General features: G+C 34.3%; 2 protein-coding genes and 1 non-coding gene across 3 annotated transcripts; 2 read left to right on the plus strand and 1 right to left on the minus strand.

Moving 5' to 3' along the window:
- The first annotated feature begins 434 nt into the window (after positions 1 to 434).
- Positions 435 to 18,004, plus strand: LOC146899539 (uncharacterized). Its single transcript, XM_085736803.1, has 10 exons — positions 435 to 657; positions 3,964 to 4,283; positions 6,158 to 6,318; positions 12,373 to 12,849; positions 14,523 to 14,541; positions 14,690 to 15,231; positions 15,617 to 16,058; positions 16,156 to 16,305; positions 16,430 to 16,718; positions 17,748 to 18,004. The coding sequence occupies exons 1-9, from the start codon at positions 435 to 437 to the stop codon at positions 16,715 to 16,717; spliced, it is 2,622 nt and encodes an 873-aa protein (XP_085592929.1). The 3' UTR covers position 16,718; positions 17,748 to 18,004.
- On the minus strand, positions 3,786 to 3,892 carry LOC146899540 (small nucleolar RNA R71). Its single transcript, XR_015024346.1, has one exon. It is a non-coding gene; the product is annotated as a small nucleolar RNA R71 (small nucleolar RNA).
- Positions 18,005 to 18,955: 951 nt separating the features above from the next.
- LOC146899541 (F-box/FBD/LRR-repeat protein At1g16930-like) lies at positions 18,956 to 21,355 on the plus strand. Its single transcript, XM_085738582.1, has 4 exons — positions 18,956 to 19,439; positions 20,115 to 20,580; positions 20,667 to 20,816; positions 20,912 to 21,355. Exons 1-4 carry the CDS (start codon positions 18,982 to 18,984, stop codon positions 21,194 to 21,196), a joined length of 1,359 nt encoding a protein of 452 aa, XP_085594708.1. The 5' UTR covers positions 18,956 to 18,981; the 3' UTR covers positions 21,197 to 21,355.
- Positions 21,356 to 24,339: the final 2,984 nt, after the last annotated feature.

A 24,339-nucleotide genomic window follows, 5' to 3' on the forward strand; every position in this document is an offset into this window, starting at 1 on the left:
TGAGTGGATGTCGTCCAGCAGATACCCCTATGGATCCTAATGTCAAACTTTGGGGAGAAGGTAGTGCTCTAGTTGATACTGGAAGATACCAGAGATTGGTTGGGAAATTGATTTATTTGTCAAACTCCAGACCTGATATTGCTTTCTCGGTAAGTGTAGTAAGTCAGTTTATGCATTCTCCTTTCGAGGAACATCTTGAGGCAGTCTATAGGATACTGAGATACTTGAAGGGAAATCCCGAAAAAGGCTTACTTTTTAAGAAGACCAGTGAAAGAAACGTGTCTATCTTCACCGATGTTGATTAGGCAGGTTTGGTCACAGACAAAAGATCAACCTTTGGATATTGTACCTATGTTTGGGGTAATCTTGTGACATGGAGAAGCAAGAAACAAGGAGTTGTAGCAAGAAATAGTGCAGAAGCCGAGTTTAGAGCTATGGCTCAAGGTATTTGTGAAGGATTATGGATCCATAGAGTCCTAGAAGAACTTAAGATGAAAATTGAGCTTCCATTAAAGTTATACTCTGAAAGTAAAGCTGCTATTAGCATAGCTCATAACCCAGTTCAACATGACAGAACCAAGCATATTGAGATTGATCGACATTTCATAAAGGAGAAGTTAGATGCTAGAATCATATGCCTACCTTTTGTCACTTCGAGTCAGCAAACTGCAGATATCTTAACCAAAAGCTTGGCAAGACCCTCCTTTGAGCATTTGATAGATAAGTTGGGCATGATAAATATTTATGCACTAACTTTAGGGGGGGGGGGGTGTTGGAAAATACATCAATAAGTAGTTTCCCTATGTTATTGTTCACTATGATATTCTAGTCAAGTCTAGAGAATTCTATTATGTCATTTATTCAATGTAACAATTTTCTAAGCTAGTCTAAGAGAACATTCATTGTATTCTCTCTATAAAAACCAGCCTTTGGCTGAAGAATAAAACATTAAAAAAGTATTCACCCATTATCTTTCAATAGAAACAATAATAAAAAAAATTCTTGTCCTAATGAAACTAAGTATTTTTGGTCTATATAAATATATCAACTTTTCATTTTAGTCTCTCTAAAATTTGAAGGTGAGAAAAACACAAGAAGGGGGGTTGAATTGTGTTAGCTTTTTCTTCGTTTTCAGAAGCATTTTCTGCTTCTGAAGTGATGTTCAGGACTAACTTGCAGCGGATAAAAACAAAGAGAGAGAAAGAAGAAAGACACAAAGCAATTATACAGGTTCCTTCTACAAACCGGAAGTAGTCATGTCCCCATTGCACTTCCAAGGAGAGTTCACTAAAATGTAATATCTGATTCCAACTGCTCAAGCACAACTGCAAGAGACTTCCTATGCTCCTGAACACAATCAAGAGACTTCTATTGCTCAAGCACAACTGCAAGAGATTTCTAATCAAATAGAATTACAAAGAAAATTGTTTGAGGTTGAACACTTGATATACAATCAATGGTGTTCACAATACAAATCAGATACAGACTCTTAAGACTCTAGAATTTCTAAGATATGAACTTTGAAACAGAAATTCTAAGTGAACTTTTGAATGCAGAACAATTTCAGCAGAGTTTTGGCACTTGTAAATTGTTGTTGAGTCCTTTTCCAATCTCTAAGTCTTCACTCCTTTATATAGAGGTGTGATATGTAACACCCCGTTTTCCCAACATATATATAGTACAACATATATCAGAGTTCATCACAAACAGGATGTCACATTTCTTTAAAACAAAATATCATCAATATAAGTAGAGTTTAAATTTACTCTTTATTTAAAACAATTCCTGTCAATAAATCCAAACATATTGCAGTGGAAAAATTCTTAAAAGTTTAAACAATATTTGGCATTAAAGGCCTCAACATAAACAACTTATTAAACAACCCATTTCAATGGTTCATCAAATAATTCATAAAGACACGTAACAAAAAGGAAGTAATGCAAAGATCCTCATCCCGTTACGTATCGGACATTCCTAAGACGACAAGTGAGGGAGTCAACTCACATCAGCAGCTAATCCTGGTTATCTGCACGTTACCCACTGATGAGTCATAAATTAGTCTATTTTAATGCATTATTTAGTTTAGTTTTATTTAGATTTGATTTTATTTTATTGCAAATTTATTTCCTTTTTAAATCTTTTACTTCAAATTGCTTTTTATTTTATTTTAGGAACGAATATATGGTGGAAGGTGTTTTGGAGCAAAAGAAAGAGGGCTGGAGCAAATACAGTGCGAAAATACGAAGATACGAGACAAAAATATGTCTCTACCAAGTCAGAAGCTTGGCACGGCCCGTGCCAACATGTGGCACGGCCGTGCCACCCTCCAGGATGCTCTTTTACTGCTTTTCTTCAAGCCCAAGTTACCCTGTTGCAGCTTTACTGATTTGCCCTTATAGTTGCTTAGATTTTAAGTCAATTGTAAAGCTATAAATAGAGTAGAATTCCATCACAAACATTCACCTCTTCTTAGAATATTTTAGTGAATTATTTCAATAAAGTTCTTTTATTTCTTTCTCGCAATTTATTTTATTGTTTTCTCTCTTCTTCCCCCATGTCTACGATGAACGTTAGTGAGTAGACTTCTCTTGTCTTGGGATTGTTGGATAAGTCTAATGACATAATCCTAATCGAACCAAGCTTTAACCCTAATTTCATGTAGCCGTAATTTCTAATTTAGATTCACCGTTTTAACATGGATTAACCATTATCAAACTGTAGAAGCGAAAGTGGAGGGTTTGATAATTGTTAATCCATCATCCCAAATATCAATTCATAAAGCGAAAGCGGAGCTTTGATATTGGAACAAGCGAATCTAGACAATAATTGCAAAGGCAGCGAAATAGTCTTTGCAATTATTGAGACATGTGTAGTTTCAATCCTTATAAGCTTCTTCTAGTAATCAAGTCAGCAAAATAGGCTTGGTTACTAGGGGTAAACTCTCACCGGACTTTTACCGGAAAGGTGAGGGGCTAAAGGGAAACCGGTCTTTAGAAATTAAGGTGTAAAACATGAGACTAGAAGTTAAGGTTTTGGCTAGTGAAGGATTTGTCATTAGGATGAACCAATAATCCCAAGGCACTTTTACTTTATTATTGTTATTTTCTTATAATTAAAAATCCAAACTTTATTCTCAAAACCTTCATCTAATCGTTATCTAAAGTTAATTGAATTCATAACTCCCTGTCGGAACGATACTCTCTTTTACTACTATTACTTCGATAGACCGTGCACTTGCGGTTTGGCCTATCAAGTTTTTGGCGCCGTTGCCGGGGAGTTATTGCAATTTGATTAATTTTTTTTAACGATTAGACTGGAAAAAAAAATCTTTTGCTTTATTTTATTTTATATTTTTTTTATTTTATTTCTTTCTTTTTCTATTTCTTCTTTTGCCTTTAACTTCTTGGGAAGATAATAGCGATATTGCTAAGGAACGCTCTCTCAAAGAGCATGCAATCCCATCTTCAAATGAGTTATACGATGCTATTGTGTACCCAACGGTTGACGACAATTTTGAAATAGAACTTGCACTTGTTCACTTAGTGCAGCAAAATTAATTTTTCGGATCACCCACTGAGGATCCGAATTTTCATATTTCAACCTTTTTAAGACTCAGTGGAACCGTAAATGCAAACCAAGAGGTCGTAAGGCTGCACTACTTTCCTTTCTCCTTAGGGGGAAGAGCTAGTACTTGGTTTCATTTATTGAAACTTGGTTCTATCACTTCATGGCAACAAATGAGGCAAGTTTTTCTTGCCCGATTCTTTCCCTATTTTAAAACCGTCCAATTAAGGAATCAAATCACACAATTCACTCAAAAAGATGGAGAATCTCTTTACGATGCGTGGGAGCGTTTCAAAGAAATGCTTAGACTTTGTCCCCATCATGGTTTAGAGAATTGGCTTATTATTCACACTTTTTATAATGGTCTTTTGTATACCACAAAAGTTTATGTTGATACAGCTGCAGGTGGAGCTTTGATGAATAAAACATACACAGGAGCATATGCTTTGATTGAGGACATGGCACAAAACCAATATCAATGGACAAGCGAGAGAGCCATCACTGCTTCTTCTCCCTCTAAACAAGAGGCAGGTATGTATGAAATTTCTCCCCTTGATCATCTATCTGCTAAGGTGGACATACTTTTTCAAAAATTTGATAAATTAAATGTAAGTATTGTCGCACCTACTCTTGTTTCACCACCTTGTGAATTTTGTGGTGTATTTGGCCATATTGGCATTGATTGCCAACTAGATAGTGTTGTTAGCGGTCCTGAGCAAGTATTCTATAATCAAGGGTGTAGAAACAACCAAATTTTTTTCAAACCCCTCAAAATCTTTTTGGACAACAAACAACACCACCCAGTTATGCAAACAACCAAAGAGTCCCTCAAAAATCCAGCTTGGAACTTTTTTTAGAAAATTTTCTTATAAATCAATCCAAGCAGCTCCAAGAGCTTCAAAATCAAACTAAATTTATGAGTGACTCTTTTGCCAAACTTACATCTAAAGTAGACTCCATAATTACTCACAGTGAGATGCTTGAGACTCAGACATCTCAAATGGCTACTTCCTCTCAAACCTCTGAAGTCCTTCTAGGCCAAACCGAAATCAACCCCAAAGACCATATAAGTGCTATTACTTTTAGGGATGGTAAACAATTAGAGGACCCCGTTGTGAAAGTTAAGAACAATGAAGGATAGATAGGGAGTGATAGGAGAGAATGACAAGCCATTTGTTTCACCATCTCATGAGCCTGAAATTCCATCAACACAAGGTCTTATTAAATCCAAGTTAGATGACCAGTTTAGGAATTCTATTGAAATACTTCCAAACAAATTGCCACCTAAACTTAAGAATCTAGAAATTTTTTCCATACCTTGTGTCATAGGATCTAAAACCTTTAAGGAAGCCATGTGTGATTTGGGAGAGAATGTCAGTTTGATGCCGTTGTCCCTTTCTGAAAGATTGGGTATAGGATAGATAAACCACTTTCTAACCGTCAAGCTAATGACTCTAAACGAGCGCTTCGTGGGAGGCAACCCACGCATTTAATTGCTTTTGTTTTGTTTGTTTTTCTATGTTTTAAATTGTTTTGTAGGTAATTGTCCAAGTGTGATTCGAAAAAACTGAAAAAAATTTGAAGCCCCCTGACCAGAAGGTTGGCACGGCCCGTGCTAAGGCCGGCAAGGCCCGTGCTAAGGCTGGCACGGCCGTGCCAGGTGTTTTAAGCAAAATTGAAGGCTGAAGTCAGAATGTTGGCACGGCCCGTGCCAAGGCTGGCACGGCTGTGCCACATCTCTAGGTAAGTATAACCTCAAAATTTTTCTTCGTCTTCCCTCATTCTCACACACAAACATCTCTCTACCTTCAAACTTCTCTCTAAAACCTCCATAACCAACAACCTTCAAACCTTCACATCTCAATCAATTCTTCACCAAATCAACCAATTCTTTCACCAAATCAATTCTAAACTTCATTCTACACAAACCCCTTCCATCAAAAACAACTTTCATCCACCCAAACCCATAATTCACCAAACCCTTACCTCCCTAAACCTAACCCTAAAAACCACAAATTATAAACCAATCTCCACACCTTAACTCATAAACCTTACTCGAACATAAACCCCAAACTTAAACCAACCTTTTCCACTAAAAATCTTTCTAGACCCTAACCTTCATCAATACATAAAGTCCAACCAAGGTCAAGGACAATGGCTTCAAGAAGAAGTGGGAAATTTTCCATTTGGGGTAGAACCGAGTTAGGGAACACTATAACCGATGAACTTTTCATGCTTTGGACTATGCTCTATAACCACCCCGTAAACACTTGTTTATATTTGCTTGATTATCTTGCCGATGTAGGTAATAGGCTTGCCGGTAAGGGAGAGATAGTGGTGGGGGGGGATCATCACATACATAGCTAGGCAATTTGGAGTGGGTGAAGATGGGGGGATAAAACCAATTGAGGGAAACAATAGGCTTAACATAGACACCCTCATTGCTATGAACTTCATAAAACATCAACCGCCCATTCAATATTCACTCAAGCTCAATGTGCCTATTTTGATACTACTTCCTAACCCATCTCGGACTAACACCGTGGTGGAAGAAAATTTGTTGTATGTTGATGATGTCCATGTACATGAGGAGCAAAATCTAGATGAGGGAGACGGTGCTGACTTGCACCATGATGTGGGCGAAGGTGCTAACTTGCACCAAGAGGAAGAGCACCATGACCATGAAGCCGGAGAGCTTAATGAAAATCAAAGATGGGCATGGATGCACAATGAGATCGAGAGGATGAGCACCGAGCAACAAAGGCAAGGTGTTGAAATCTCCGGGCTTCGCAATGAAGTTCAAAGGGGCAACCGCATCAATGAAGAAAATAATGAGATGCTCCGTCGGATGACACAACACTTTCATCTCCAAGGTCCTCCTTACGGACCTCAATAAACAATTGTGAGCTTTCCTCTTCCTCTCTTCCCTTCTTCTCCTTCTTCTCTTCCTACTTCTTCTTCTTCTACTTCATCTTCTTCTTCTTCTCTTTTAAAATTTTTCTTTTCTTTTGAATCATTGAGGACAATGCTTCCCCTGAGTGTTGGGGGGGGGGGGGGCTAATAAAGTGTCTAGAGTCGTAGTGTTTCCAAAACTCCCTTGAACTTTATTCTTTTGTTTTGTTTTTATAGTGAAAGGCATGGTTAAGTAGCTTGTTTTTAATGTAAAATATGGCATAAATTTTTTGTTTTGTCTCTTCTAAAAAAGGTTGTTTCTTGTACATAAAAATGGTTTCTTGTATTTCTTGTGTTCTTGCTATACCCACATCTTGTTTTGTTGTGAAAATTCTCCAATGAGAAAAGCACCCGGTTGCAATCTTTGAGTAAATGTATGAGTATGTATTTTAAGGAGTATGTTCTATCTTTAGTGTTAACTTTGACCCTTAAAAGTCTTTAGAGTAAAAGTAGTATAAGTTTGTGTGGGAAATTAATCAATTGTGCTTCATTGTTATATTCTCTTAAAATTGTAAAAGTAAAATGGGGCGGGAGAATGGCACCAATATGTGGGGGAAAGGACAATCCCTAACTTCCTAATTGTGGTGGTGACTCCCTAATTTGAGCTTAAGTTCCAAATCTATTCATCAATGCTAGGGGGAAAGGACAATTACATCCAAAAAGACTTCCTACGCGGAGATGAAATAAAAATTTTTGCAGCACTACTTAGGGTGATTTTGAATCTAGGGGGAAAGGACAATTACATCCAAAAAGACTTCCTATGAGGATAGATAGCCCCTAAGCACCTGTAACCCCTTTGTGCTTAAATTGTTAATTTAATTTAATTTTAACTAAATTCCCATCACTCTTATATGAAATGAAGAAAGGACTTTTCTCGGTTACTTTAGTATTAAGGATAGAACATGTTCCTTATAATATCTGTCTTATACGAGAGCAAGAAAAAGGTTGGACTGCATACACACACTCACTTAAGACTTGATGTTGGGTTGAATAGGTTCACAAGGAATGTTTGAAATTGTGATTAGTGTACTTGAAACAAAACCTTCAAGGAGACATGTTGTTTTCAATTGCATTGCCATGATTAATCCTTGTATTGCTGCTATATCCATTGCCTTTTGCTTGAGGACAAGAAAAGATTCAAGTGTGGGGGAGTTTGATGAGTCATAAATTAGTCTATTTTAATGCATTATTTAGTTTAGTTTTATTTAGATTTGATTTTATTTTATTGCAAATTTATTTCCTTTTTAAATCTTTTACTTCAAATTGCTTTTTATTTTATTTTAGGAACGAATATATGGTGGAAGGTGTCTTGGAGCAAAAGAAAGAGGACTGGAGCAAATACAGTGCAAAAATACGAAGATACGAGACAAAAATATGTCTCTACCAAGTCAGAAGCTTGGCACGGCCCGTGCCAACATGTGGCACGGCCGTGCCACCCTCCAGGATGCTCTTTTGCTGCTTTTCTTCAAGCCCAAGTTACCCTGTTGCAGCTTTACTGATTTGCCCTTATAGTTGCTTAGATTTTAAGTCAATTGTAAAGCTATAAATAGAGTAGCATTCCATCATAAACATTCACCTCTTCTTAGAATATTTTAGTGAATTATTTCAATAAAGTTCTTTTATTTCTTTCTCGCAATTTATTTTATTGTTTTCTCTCTTCTTCCCCCATGTCTACGATGAACGTTAGTGAGTAGACTTCTCTTGTCTTGGGGTTGTTGGATAAGTCTAATGACATAATCCTAATCGAACCAAGATTTAACCCTAATTTCATGTAGCCGTAATTTCTAATTTAGATTCACAGTCTTTGCAATTATTGAGACATGTGTATTTTCAATCCTTATAAGCTTCTTCTAGTCATCAAGTCAGCAAAATAGGCTAGTTTACTAGGGGTAAACTCTCACCGGACTTTTACCGGAAAGGTGAGGGGCTAAAGGGAAACCGGTCTTTAGAAATTAAGGTGTAAAACATGAGACTAGAAGTTAAGGTTTTGGCTAGTGAAGGATTTGTCATTAGGATGAACCAATAATCCCAAGGCACTTTTACTTTATTATTGTTATTTTCTTATAATTAAAAATCCAAACTTTATTCTCAAAACCTTCATCTAATCGTTATCTAAAGTTAATTGAATTCATAACTCCCTGTCGGAACGATACTCTCTTTTACTACTATTACTTCGATAGACCGTGCACTTGCGGTTTGGCCTATCACCCACGTAGAGGCAACATTCAAACAGAAGGGGTGAGATTCACATTCAATAATAATAAGCATATAATTCATCAACAGAATATAACAACATAGATAACAACAAATTTAACATCATAAATAACAATTATACAACGTTAATGCTTCACATAATTACTTATTATCATCTCATTAATAATAACAACTTGACAACACAACAACGACATCGACAACTCAACATCAACTTAACAACTTGACTTCAACGACAATGCAATGACAACTTCATCAACTTGACAACTTAATTATGCATGTGGTACCAATCAGGGCATCAAGCCCCCAACTTAATAGAGCATAGGCTCTCAACGTGGTATGAATGATTAAGCATTCATCAGGGCATCAAGCTCACAACTTTATTTATTAAACAGGGCATCGAGCCCCCAACTTAAAATATGAATGACTAAGCATTCAACAGGGCATCAAGCCCCCAACTTTAAAATATGAATGACTAAGCATTCAACAGGGCATTAAGCCCCCAACTTTATTTATGAATGACAATGCATTCAACAGGGCATCAAACCCCCAACTTTATTTATGAATGACAATGCATTCAACAGGGCATCAAGCCCTCAACTTTATATGAGTATGCAAAGACTCAGTAACAACATCCAACAACTTTAACGACATCGACAACAACTTACAACTTGAACGACATCGACAACAACTTACAACTTTAACGACATCGACAACAACTTGCAACTTTAACGACATTGACAACAACTTACAACTTCGCATCATAACATCATAATTCATCAATTATGAACAACATCATGTAACATCGTATTCATCAACATATACCTTCATATAATACTTCATCAATCATGAACAACACATAACATCATATTCAACAACATATACATTCACATAATAATTCATCAATCATGAACAACATCATATAACCTCATATTCATCAATCATAAACAACATCATATAATATTGTATTAAACAACAACAATTCATCATACATCTTCGTAAAAACATATTAATTTATCCACAAAAGATATTCACGTCAAACCAAGTTAGATTCATCACAACATAAGTTAAATACTCTTAAACACCTTAATTGAACCCATAGTACACAAGCTTTGAAGTTTGGAGACAATCCATAAGTTTTGGTTTAACTTAGAAATAGTTATGCTGAATTTTTATAAAGTTTTACTAAGACCCACTTGGAGTATTTTCATCATAACTCAAAATTTAGAAATCATTTTCGAGCCAAACCAAGACCATTGGAAAGCTAACACAATTATATAAAACTTTCATGTTTACACCAAAGGCCAATTCAAAACAGAAACGTGTGAAAAAAAACGCAAAAACATGAAACAGGGTATGTTGTCACTTTGCAATTTAACTAAGACCTCCTTGAAGTATTTCCATCATAACTCAAAAACCAAAAATCATTTTCACGTCAAACCAAAGGCACTGGAAAGCTAACATAATTATCTAAAACTTTCATGTTTACCCATAAAGCTAATTCAAAACAGAAACGTGTGAAAAATACGTAAAAACATGAAACAGGGTATGATGTCAGAGGTAGCTCTCGGGAAAACTCTATTTTTCACCCAAAAACCCAAATTTCATCTACCCAAATCCCAAATTTGATAGGAAACTTAACCTATGATTATTCTACAACCTGAACATCAATTATACACAAATTCAATGGATTTTCTACGCTATTAACAACCAATTACGACTCATAAACCCTAAATTCTCAAAACTCACAAATTCACAACAAAACATGTTAAACCCAATTTCAGAATTATATTACTTAGAATTACATAAGGTTAATCCCACCCTTACCTTAGATTGATTGATTGCAAGGATTCTACAGACTTCTCTTCTCTGACTCTTCTCTTCTCTAGGTTTCTCCTCTTTCTCTAGGTTTCTCCTCTTTCTCCAAAACAGTTTTGCACGTAATATAATTTTCTAACTCTAGCTCTCCTTTTTATATAAACCTTAACCTATTTATTTTCTCTTAATTCCAATTCTGCCCCAAAGCCTCATTATTCTAAATAATTATATTTCTCCACTAAATATATTCTTCCACTAAATATATTTCTCCACTAAATAATAAAATAGGGGCTACTAATAAATATTAACACATAATAAAAATATCACTTATCAAATATATTAATTAAATTATAAAAAGACTCTAAACTCAATCAAATAAATAAATAATAAAATAGGGCGTTACATGATAGAGACGTTGTGAATTGCCAGCACATCAAAAAGAGTCGTTTGAAGTTTTGATCAATCACCAATGATCGTTTGAAGTTCAAATCCATTCCCATTTTGAAGGAACATCGTTGCAGGCAGAGCTGTTTTTCTTGTCTTGTAGCAGAGACAAAAACAGAGTAGTGGAGGTAGTGGTTGTATACTTCGTACAATTGTACTATGTCAACGCTCTTTGAAGAATAAGCATCCAATGCCTTCAAATCCTTTCAAAATGACCGTTGCTTTACACTTCCAGTCTTCTGCAATGCTTAGACGAGTTTAAATCCATTGAACAGCCCTTGAAGCTTTAAGTATTGCATCTCCTGATGAACTTAAGCTTATGATGAACTTGCTTCTGATGACGTCATCACTTCAGGAGCACTTCTCTTCAGATGCTTTAAGCTTCCTTTTTGTTGATTTCTTAGCTCTCTTTTGTTCATTCAGAACCTATTTAAGATGTCAAATTTTGTCTATGGTCTTGTACACTTGAACAAATATTAGCTTATCCAATTGACAATTTTTAATATCTTGTTATCATCAAAACTCTCAAAAGTTTATTGTTAAACACATTTTGTTCCAACAAAATTTTCCTTGGACTATAAATATTTATATTTTTTGTCAAGTAGCTTAGTAACTAGATTCACACACATTATGCATGGAGAAGTGAAGAATCCAAGGTTCGAACCGCGACCCTTGACATAATATCTCTAGTAGCTATCACTTGAGCTACACTTACGGAACGAATTTAAGTATTTTTTTTTTTTTTGAAGTATTTTAAATATATTGAATTAATATATTTAATATATTACTTTGACTTTTCATTTTAGTCCCGAATATATTAAATATTTTGTAAAAAAATATTAAATATTAATTGATTTTTTTGAAAATATTAAATATTAATTGATGTAAATTTTATTATGAAATAAAAATATTTTTATGTCATTTACATTTATCAGCTAATTGAAGAGATAATTTTATCAATCATTTCAATTAACTTATCAGTTATGAATCATTTGTCATCAACTATAGTATAAACTATCAATCTCATAAATGATTAATCATTAGTTATTGGTATAACCTACTCCTTCCGGTCCTTATTATAATAAACAAAACCAAAAAATATCAAAACTAATACAATTGTTAATTATTAAAACTTTTTGAATATTTTTACAAATATATCCTCATAAAAGAAAAAGGGAACTAAAGTAATTTCTGTAAAAAAAAAAAAATAGAGAACTAAAGTAATTATTACACGTTTATTTTTTCAAGAAAAAGGGAAGGCAAAAGGCAAGAATGGAAGCTTAGCTTTCAATTTTCAATGAGATGGATGGACAATTTAGTAATTTGAGACTCCCTAAGCCTAGTAGGCATAGATAAAGACACTCACTCTAATTATATCACCAGGAGGAGGAGGAAGAAGAAGAAGAGGACAAAACGACGGAAAGTAGAAGAACATAACGAGGAGGAGGAGGAAGAAGAAGAAGAGGATGACATTGACAAGATAAGCACTCTGCCGGATCCACTGCTGTTGCATATACTCTCCTTCCTACCAACAAGAACCTCCGTGGCCATCATGAGTCTCGTCTCTCGAAAATGGCGCCACCTTTGGGAGCAACTTCAGGTTTTTAACCTCGATGATTCGGACCCGATCTTCGACACCCCCCATCGCTGTGATTACAAAAAGTTCAAAAAGTTTGCCTATTACGTTGACAGTGTGCTCGCTCTCCGCAGATCCCGCAACATTCGAAAGTTCCGTCTCAGTTGTGGATACGCGGATGAGAACAAGTTTAAAGTGTGGATCCGTGCTGCCATTGGACCCCACCTTCAACAACTCTATCTCAAGGTTCCAGACTCTGATTGTTTAGTAACACTCCCTTCTTTGTATTGGATTAGGATTCTAAGGGATTTTAAAAAAAAATTTAATTATGAAAAAGTCTTGTGGTATTCAATCAAGACTCTTTGCAATTTAAAAAAAGAAGTTTTGTGGTATTCAATCAAGATTCTTTGTCAGTTTAAAAAAGTCTTGAGGTATTCAATCAAGATTTTTCATCACTTAAAATAAGTCTTATGGTATTCAAAATCATTCAAATTTCAAAGAATTGTTTAATAAATTATATTTTGATGGATTTTGTGGAATTTTCTAGTGAAATTTTAACAAAAAAAAAGTCTTTCATGAAGACATAAGATTTCTTGTGATTGTTTTTCTTTAAAAATTTTTACTATCTCTTTCTTATCCCTCCTTCCTTCTCTCTTCTCCCTTCCCTCTCTCCTCTCATTTCTCCATTCTCTCTCCCTCTCTCTCTCTCTCTCTCCTCTCTCTTTTCTTCCCTCCCTCTCTCTCTCTCTCTCTCTCTCTCTCTCTCTATATATATATATATATATATATATATATATATCTTCTCCCTCTCTCTATCTCTCATAAAAATAAAATAAAAAATAAGAGTATGTATTCAAAATATTATGATAGAGAGTGTGTTGTAATCATTTCTTTTCAATGAGTCCTTAAAATTCATAAAATCTTTTGAAATCTTATAAATCCATAAAATCCTTTAAAATTCTTTATAATCTTATGATGTAAATCTATTGAAAATCCTGATTGTGTTTTAAAATCATGAAAGTCATTAAAATCCTACAAAATCTTTTAAAATCTTTGAGACTTTTTTAAGCAAAATTGTCCTTCAAAATCCTAATATAATACACGTCTCGAATATATTAAATTAATAAATTTAAGTATCTTAAATATTTTGTAAAAAAATATTAAATATTAATTGATTTTTTTTGAAAATATTAAATATTAATTGATGTAAATTTTATCATGAAATAAAAATATTTTTATGTCATTTACATTTATAAGCTAATTGAAGAGATAATTTTATCAATCATTTCAATTAACTTATCAGTTATGAATCATTAGTCATCAACTATAGTATAAACTATCAATCTCATAAATGATTAATCATTAGCTGTTGGTATAACCAAGACCAAAAAATATCAAAACTAATACAATTGTTAATTATTGAAACTTTTTGAATATTTTTACAAATATATCCTCATAAAAAATTATGAAACATTAAATACACTCACTAGTATTAAACCTACTGCTTCCGGTCCTTATTATAATAAACAAGACCAAAAAATATCAAAACTAATACAATTATTAATTATTGAAACTTTTTGAATATTTTTACAAATATATTCTTATAAAAAATTATGAAACATTAAATACACTCACTAGTATTAAAAAGAAAAACATTAAATGAGAATTATAAAACTCTTTTATGCAATAACTACACTTTAAAATTGTGATATTTTTATATAAATAAGACTAAATTCTTTTTTAAAAATTTTCTTATAATAAAAACATGAGGGAGTATCAACCTAACAATATCCGTTATTTTTAGCAAACAAAACCTTATTACCGCAACAAATCTCTTACATAGGTTCATAATATTTTATGCATATATTCAAAATATTAAAGAGAACTAAAGTAATTTCTGTAAAAAAAAATAAAAAATAGAGAACTAAAGTAATTATTGCACGTTTATTTTTTCAAGAAAAAGGGAAGGAAGAAAGGCAAGAATGGAAGCTTAGCTTTCAATTTTCAATGAGATGGATGGACAATTTAGTAATTTGAGATTCCCTAAGCCAATGAGATGGATGGACAATTTAGTAATTTGAGATTCCCTAAGCCTAGTAGGCATAGATAAAGACACTCCCCTAGTTATATCACCAGTCTTTCATTGTTGGATACACGGAAATGACTATGGCCGAATCGAGCACGAAACGACGGAGAGTAGAAGAACATAATGAGGAGGAAGAAGAAGAAGAAGAGGATGACATCGACAGGATAAGCACTCTGCCGGATCCACTGCTGTTGTATATACTCTCCCTCCTACCAACAAGAACCTCCGTGGCCATCACGAGTCTCGTCTCTCGAAAATGGCGCAACCTTTGGGAGCAACTCCAGGTCTTTAACCTCGATGACTCGGACCCGGTCTTCGACACCCCCCATCGCTGTGATTACAAAAAGTTCAAGAAATTTGCCTATTACGTTGACAGTGTGCTCGCTCTCCGCAGATCCCGCAACATTCGAAAGCTCCGTCTCAGCTGTGGATACGCGGATGAGAACAAGTTTAAAGTGTGGATCCGCGCTGCCGCTGGACCCCACCTTCAACAACTCTATCTCAAGGTTCCAGACGCTGATTGTTTAGTAACACTCCCTTCTTCCCTTTTTATCAACTGCAACAACCTCGTTTCCCTCGCGTAAGTTACTACAATGGCTCCCTTTGTAAAATTATAACTTACAAGCTATAAACTATAAGCTTGTAAGAAAGTAACGGTAACCCAATAGATCTTTTGTAGTCAGATGAGCTTAAAAGACATAAGTTATAAGCTATAAAATTATGTCATACCAAACAAACCCTAAAACATATGTTATTTACTCTTTTTTTTTTTTTCGATTTTGTTTTCCCTAGCTTCATTTCATTGAGAACCCTATAAAAAAGTAGAATTAGCCTGACTTATGCCTCAAATTTGTTTTAATCGTATGAAATTGCTAGAGTTTTACAGATTATGTCTAAATTTCTAACAAGTAAACAAATATACATTGTTATCTATAACCTGTGTCCGTCTTTTGAAAACACTGCAGTCTTCTCGGTGCAATCGAAATGAAGGTTGAACATTCTTTGGTTCATTTTCCATCATTGAAGCAGCTCAAACTCGACATATGTGAACTGGATTCGAAAGTTGCCTTTCTCTCTGGCTGCCCCGTGCTGGAAACTTTGGATACTATCCTTGGATACAGAGACATACCTTTGACCAAGCTTGCTGTTCCACCTTTCTCCAGCTCCAAGAGGTTGAAATCCATCAATGACAATTTCACTTGGACTTACTTTGAGTTTGTTGGTGGTATGTATTCCGATGTCACAATGGGCATTGTTGGCATCTTTCATAGTATGGTGGAAGCATTTCTTGATGTCTTTTTCTCGACTGAGAGTGAATTTGTCGACCCTATTCTCAACAGCATCCGAGATTACATTCGAGATGACACGGGTGAAGTTCGATTACTTTTGCGTCATTCAACATCAAAGGTGATGTTTTATTTTTATGGTTTATATGTTTTTATATCTGTAAATTGTAATTCGTACTAATATTGCACCATCACTTGTTGTTTTCGTGTACAACCAGTGGCCACTTCATACCCCTGTTCTAAATTATCCAGAGTTTCGCAAATTATATCGTCTAAAGTTCATTCTTCCCTGCTTTAACTCAAATCTTCTGCTCAACGTGCTTGCGAAATGCCATATGCTTCAAGTTCTCATAATCCAAAGCAGCAAGGTTTGTTGACTTCTCAAGTTTATTTAATCAATCTTTGGTCTGTCTATATATATGCACGCATATGTATCTATCCGCACACAAATATATTATTGAGTCATGGAATGGTGTCCCTTATTGCTGGCAGGAGGAACAACCACCATTGAGAACATGGCAGCCGGAGTCAACAAGAGTTTCTGAATGTCTCAAGTCCCACCTGACCTATATTCACATAGAAGGATATCAAGGACTTGAAGATGAGCTAACATTTGCTGAATATATTTTGCGGAACGGACTTGTTTTGGAGACAATGCTTGTTTTTGTTGATATTTCGATGGACATAACGAACAAGTACCGTTCTATCAAAAGATTAACAAATGTATCAAAGGGCTCTGTCAAATGCCAACTTAAATTTGACCCAGCTGTATCTTCTTAAGGTGAAAACTCTCGGTCTCTTTTTATCCGTCCTGGTTAATTGAAATTAATTAAGATAATTGATTGTGTTTGGTATTCTTATATGCTTGTTAGTTTCATCATATTTATTATTTTCAACTATACTGTCATCATTTGCACTAAACTAAAATATTCTAATCTTTCCCCTATCTATAACAATGTTTTGGGATTTCAATCTTTGCAAGAGTTGAAACTTGCTGGATTTATAAGTTTGAAGAAAGTGACGACCTTTACATGTTTACTGAAATTGATGGAGAAGCTTCTAAATTTCATGGCCACTTATTGTAGCTTAGTGATTTTCTTCTGTGTACTCTTTATGTTGGCATAGGAATACTTTGTTAGTTAAACATCTGTTCAATTCATGGTATAGCCTGAGAAGTATTTTATTCTTTGTTGATGTTGAAACGACTACCAATTATCATAATTTATAGTATAAGATAAAGGTTTATAGCCATACCTGAGACTCTGAGAGCTTCTATGAACTCATTTGTAAACTTAAAATTCTTTATATAAGCTCCCTTGAGCCTGAATTTCCATTTTGTATAAGAAACTCCTTAGAGAATTGCACACTTGTTATATCTGCTGAGCAAAGACGAGGAATAGGCCACTAAAGGAGATGTTGATCAACCCAGGAAATTTCCAATTTTCTTCTCTGTACCAACCCAACAGTTATGCCTTGAATTCTCATGTTCAAAAGTTGAATTATTAACATTAAATAAAATGCAACATCAATTCCGTATGCAAGCACAGCAACAGTGCATTGTAGAGATAAAACACCCTTTGTGTACCTTCCATATTTAGTTGTAGTTTCAATTGTTTGCATATATTGAAATTGTTATATATAATGTAAAACCTGATTATGTCTATAGATTGAAATTATTGACTTGCTATTGGTAAGTTATTGTATGACTGACATTATAGCAACACATTTTAGCTATTTGCAGATTCTTACAGCATTCTTAGCAGTATACATTATAAGCTTTGAATAACATTTTCTGCTATATGTTTGGCAGTGTGCATTTGGAATGCCATGATTTCTAAAGCTGTTGGAATCATGTTTTGTCACGTATGCTTGGGGCTTCATTAGAAAGATGACATTTGGAGCTGAGTAGAACATTTCATTTTAGTTAGTATGTTTTTTTTGTTTGTCTGATGTCAGACTTGTAACTAATATGGCTAGCTGACTTAACCATATGCTGATGAAAATTGTTATTGGTTTCTTGTTGTGTAGAGAAAAGTCATTGAAAACCTCCTATTTATCACCTTTAAATATGGCTTTTATAGTAATTTGCTTAGAGATTCTGCAACTCAGGAAAGTCAGAGTTTAATATCAGCTCCGTTAATTGAGATAAAATATATTGAATTGAACAATGCAGAGTTTGGTTTCCCACTGCTATTGTCATTCTTGATTTTGCTTCAATATAAACTAATGGAAAAATTGAAGAAAATGTTTTTCTTGACAAAAAAAAAAGAGAAAAAGACAATGTTTTTCAAACATAATCTTTCATTTTTATTGATCTTAGTATTATTATCAATTTTGAGTTTTTGTAAAAAAAAAAACACTTTAATGAGTTTATTATTATTTTTTTAAGAGTTTATTTTGATATATAATATAAATGTAATTTGTCTGTACATCTTTTTTAGAGGTTGTCTACTTTTTTTTAGGGAAGGTTGTCTTTACATATACTACATCCATATTACATATACTACATCCATATTTAATACATATCCTATTTTATAATTTGTTTGGAACTATCATCGAAAAAGTGGCATTATATAGGTTGATTACATTAATTAATACGATGCAGTCAATGAATTTTAAATCAATATCTTTACACGCACACACGTTTTTTTATTTTGTTTTAAAATCCATTTTAAAACAAGAAGTGATCAATAGGGAAGAATAATGAAGAAGAAACATGAAGTGATCGATAGGGAAGAATAATGAAGAAGTAATTGGAATGAAGGGGATGTGGGTGTTCGGGTTTCTGGAATGGAAGATAATCGATGGATTAAAGGACATTCAGAAGAAAGAAATTTGATGTGAAATTTTTATTGTTATAAATCTTATAATGTAAATTAATTAAGGTTGAACACTTAAATATAATTAAATAAATAAAAATTAAAAATATTAAAAATTATCTTAGAATTAAAATTGACATTTAATGTTGTCTATCAGTATTAAAATTCCAATGTAAAGAAAGAATCCCTTACGTTTGAAGAGGAAAGAAAAGAAAAGAAACGACAATGACGGCGAAACGAAGACTGAAAGAAGAAAAAAACGAAGATGATGACATTGACGACAGAATCAGCACTCTTCCAAACGCCTTACTATGTCACATTCTGTCTTTCCTCCCTACCGACACCTGCGTTCGTACAAGTCTCATCTCTCGCAGGTGGCGTTACCTCTGGAGGTCTCTCCAAGTCTTCGATTTCCGCGATAACTCTCAACACAACGCCGAACTATTCATGTCATTCACCGTTTTCGTCAACGCCGTCCTCGCTATCCGTAGCTCACGTCACATCAGGAAGTTCAGTCTCATCTGCTATGACTCCGAACCTGAAACGTTCTACACACACTCAGTCGACTCGTGGATCCGTACAGCCGTTGGGCCCCACCTCGAGGAATTTCATCTCGAGCTCGAGGGAGATGACTTCACCCTTCCTATCACTCTCTTCTCCTGCTCTAACCTACTCTCTCTCAGGTAACCATTCACTTTGTTTTAGGGTTAAATGCAGTTTCTACTAATTCTAAAATTGAATGCTCTTAAACCGTAATATTCCAAATATTGACATGACTTGTAATGATATGAGCTAAGCTGTTCCAATTTACTTGCTCCGTCCCAAATTACATGTATAAATGAAAATAGGCTTAAATAGGTCTTTCGTCCCTACAAATATAGACCATTTGAATTTTCGTCCTAAGTTACTAATCCTTCCAATTTGCCACTGCAAATATTAATCATTTGAAAAATGGTCCTAATTACATCTGATTATTAACTTCAGGACGAAAATTCAAATGATTTAAGCCAACCACCTCGCCCAATCATCACTTGCCACATGGGCACCACGTTGCTAATGACAGCCCACCTCAACAAAAAAACCTAATTAGGACCAAAAGTCAAATGATTAATATTTGCAGTGGCAGATCGGAAGGATTAGTAACTTCAGGGACGAAAATTCAAATGGCCTTTATTTGCAGGAACGAAAGACCTATTTAAGCCATGAAAATATGAGTCACTTTACAAAAATATCTTTTGAGAAAAATAAATTAACATTAATGTTTCATTGTTATTGTAAAATGACATATAATTTGGAATGAAGGGAGTAATCTAAACGTGATTTTGATACTAACATTCATGTAATGTAATGTACCTCAGTCTCGATGGTTGCATCGAGTTCGAATTGCAAGACACTTCCGGGATCTGTTTACCATCGCTGAAGGTGATGAAACTAGGATACAACTATAGCTTGGATATGAATTCCCTGGATATCCTTCTTTCTGGCTGCCCCATTCTTGAAACTTTGGAACTTCTTTCCTTTGGTCTCGGTTACGATGAATTGGTCAATCTTCGGGTTCCATCTTCCTTGAAGAGCTTGAAAATCACTGTTGAGGTTGGGTATGGGATTTGCCTTGAAATAGACGCACCTGCTCTCAAGTACCTTAGCCTCGCCGCTGTCACATTTCTCGATGCTGCTGCTATCGGCGGGAACTTGCACAACGTGGAAGAAGCAGATCTTGACCTATTTTCCCATCCTGATAGTGAATCTGTTGAACCTTTACTCAAACTCCTACGTGCTCTCTCTGGACTTAAACATCTAGAGCTACATAGCTCAACAACACAGGTGACTGAAGTTTTCATTATTTATATGTTTCTGTTATATATGTACTCGATACCAATATTAACTTGTTGTTGGCTGTGTGCAAGCAGTGGCTATTTTCGTCCCCCATTCTAGATATTCCAGAATTTCACCATTTAGTTTATCTAAAGGTCTCTTTTCCTTCTTTCAACTTGAGTTTTCTGTTCGATGTGCTTCAAAAGTGTCATGTGCTACAAACTCTCATAACATACGATGACCAGGTATACGATGACCAGGTGTGTCTAGTTGAACTAAAACTTTGGTGTGTGCCTGCATTTTTTATTTGGATCTTATGTAAGTTGTTCTTTGTTGCCAGGAAGATCCAACATCAGTCACCGATGATTCATCACCTTCCTATGGATGGGCGGCAAAGCTTAAGAGTGTTCCTTACTGTCTCATATCCCATTTGACCTTTATTCACTTTCAAGGATATGAAGGACATTCGCACGAGCTGGAATTTATTGCCTATGTTTTGCAAAATGGACTTGTTTTGAAAACAATGCATATTCGTGGTCGTCGGGTGAACCAACTGGGGGCGTTGAGGAAAAAAATTTCTGATCTACCAAGGGGATCTGCCATTTGCCAAGTTAAATTTAACTAAGCTTCATCACCTTATGGTGTGAACTTTTACCATTTTCATTCTATGTGGCTTACTGAATAAAAAAAAAATAATGGTTTGTCTACACTATTAGCTGTCCTTCAATTATATATGCTTGTCACCACATTTTCAACTATATTGTTTGTGGTGAAATTCCATTAATTTATACCCTCCAACTCTAAAGCATCAAATTTATTTGATCTAATTATTTTCTCATGACTTAACCTGGGGACCTATGTTAGAAAGAAGTCTAGAAATACAATTAGGCTTGGGGTAAGATGTTCTAAAATTTTAGGAGGCAGTTTATTTAATTATTAATGTTTCATTTCAAAATCATTTGAGTGACAGCTACTATATCTTTTGTTGAAGGTTTGGGTACTAAAAAATGTAATTTATGTGTTTTACTATGCCCAACTTTTTTACTTAAATGGGGCTATTGTGCTTTTGAACTAAATCCGTTGAGGAATGTTTTTTGAACAACTAAAAAACGACAACGGAATTGACACATTACAAAAGTACACCAGTTATAACTATTGATTTGACTCGATTAGAGAGAAAAAAACTAATAAAAAATGAAATCGTATCTAAGTCGTATATAAATACGTTAGTTGTCCAAACAACATTTCTCAATCTGTTATATGTTGCTGTGAGTGCTGCCATTCTCAACTTTCTTGTTTAGTTTAGTTTATTAGATAACTTAACAGACTTAAATCTGGCGCTGGAAGTTACTGGGTGTTTTTGGTAGCAAATGTGGCAAGCTGGATTAGTGAAAATTGTTCTTTGGTTATTTTTTGGTGTAGTAGAATAAGAGGAAATCATTGAAATGCTGTCTTTTTTATCACCTTGGTAATGTTACAAAGCAGTATCAATTTCAATATTTGAGAAAGAGCAGGACCAGCCTAATAATTTTTAAAAATAAGTGGGACCTAAAGCAAAATTGAATACATGAGGCCTTTTTTATTAGAATATGAGGCATTTTTGCTTGTAAAATCTAATGAAAAATAATTTTTTATTGGAGAACCTAAAGCGAGGGCTTTGCCGGCCTTACCCTTAGGCCGGCTCTGAGAAAGAGTAAGGATCATGTAGCTAAACAAGATTAAATGCTGATTTAGACTTTCAATAACGCATGAAATAGCAGATGTAAGGTGACTAAGTCAACAATTGGGATGTATATATGTGCCTTATAGTTCATGCCTTGTACATATTTTCTTGATAACATGCAACAGGTGTGCAAATTGTAAATTATAGGAATGGTTACCTTATTGGATGTCATGTTTGTTTGTATATATGTTATCATGCTCATTTAATGGTGTGCAAGCCTTATTAGTGTTTTATATGCTCATCTAAATCCTCTTTCTAAAATTTATGCACTAAAAATTTTGATAAGAGAAGCAACAATATATATGATCCCTTTCAAATTGACTGAACACTTCATTCTTTCTACTTTTGCAGCATATTGAGCACTTAAAGAACTGGTGTCTTATTTGGTAAAAGGATTTAGAGGCAGCTAGTATGGGAATTACTGAGAGTGTAGTAAAATTTCAAATGACTATTTACTATTGTATTGACAGATGTGGTGTAGTAAGCTTATATTTTGAAATTACTAATTTGATACCAAGATCTTGTACAAACATGAATTGTAACAATGTTAATGTTCCTTTGGATTTACTCAATTTGTTTCAAAGTGCATAGACACTCTGGTCATTCCTCATGTCCACTTCAGATCTTATTTCTTATGACTTGTTGCTAAACAAAGATAATGATTTAAACGATTAACAAACCATTTCTACAAAAGAAGACTCAAAGGCTTATTGTCAACTACACTAATGATATCTTTGAGGATTATATTACCAGCAAAATCATATGACTTCTGCAACAAGACTACTTTTAGGATTATTTTAATGCTTGTAATATTATTATGGGAATGTAAGATTGAGAATGAAAAACACTAACGTTTGTTTTTTCTTAAAAAAAAATAAATTATATTTTAAAATTCTGAGAAATATTATTTATACTTGATTTCATTACTTGATTATTATCTTAAAGAGTGGGACATTTCAATAGGGTAAAGATCTACGAATCATAACTTCTGACAACTTCACATTCATTTTTTGTTCTTCAAACCAAATAATGTTTAAAGAATTCCTAAAAAATATAAATACTTTCGAGCAGAAATATTATATTGAATATTTTTAAGAATATCGTTCCACTTATTTCAAACTTTGAAACAAACATCGGTGTTAGGGAGTTAAAGAATGATTTGGAAGCAACTATGAATACAAAGTTTAATTGCAGTACAAATCAAAATATCAAAGATTTAAGAGCAAATTGCACTCACCTCCCCTAAGGTTTTATTAAAAGACACTCACATCCCCTCTAGTTTGGAAAAAACATTCACCTCCCTTAATTATTTTATGAGTGAGGCACTTTCCCCCTTTGGACACTAACATCTGTTAGTTTTAACTGTGCACACCAAAATCTTTCCCTTCGTATTCCTCATTCAAAGAACTGTACCAGCAAACAGAAATAGTTCTTCAAAAATTGTTCGTTCTCATTTATTATGCAGAAATACACTGCTGATTTTATTTGCTATCGTGACTGAAAAATTGGCCAATTGATAGAAACTCATGGCATAATTTTGTTTGTTACCCTGAATAAAAAATTGGCTAATTGAAAGGAATGTCCACATTTGGTTTGTTATCGTGACTCTCATGGCATAACAAAGCAAAAGAATGATACCCAAATGGTTGGTTGTTGGTTTTGTGATAAAGCAAAATGCAAGAGATACATAATTGGTGGAAAGGTAATGAAAGATTAGAGTAAAGTTGATTTCGGTGGTATTGTTTCATATTCTCAGGCGCTTTTGGAGAAAAAACAAATTAGGGCATAAATTTTGATGTCAGGAACAAGTAGTGAAATGTTGAAAATGTTAGTCATGGTTAACAGTGTTAATTAAGGGGAGGTGGATGTTTTTTTCAAACTAGAGGGGGTGTGAATGTATTTTAATAAAACCTCAGGGGAGGTGAGTGCAATTTGCTCAAGATTTAACGGCATAAATAGAGCACCATTCCCAATATTGAGTTGATTTGGAATCAAGCAATATCCATATTTAAACTAGCGAAAGCAACCGTTAATGGATGAATCAT

The sequence above is a fragment of the Medicago sativa genome, chromosome 8 (genome assembly GCF_051527215.1).
Source record: "Medicago sativa cultivar Bolivia chromosome 8, Bolivia_mono, whole genome shotgun sequence".
Classification (NCBI taxonomy): domain Eukaryota; kingdom Viridiplantae; phylum Streptophyta; class Magnoliopsida; order Fabales; family Fabaceae; genus Medicago; species Medicago sativa.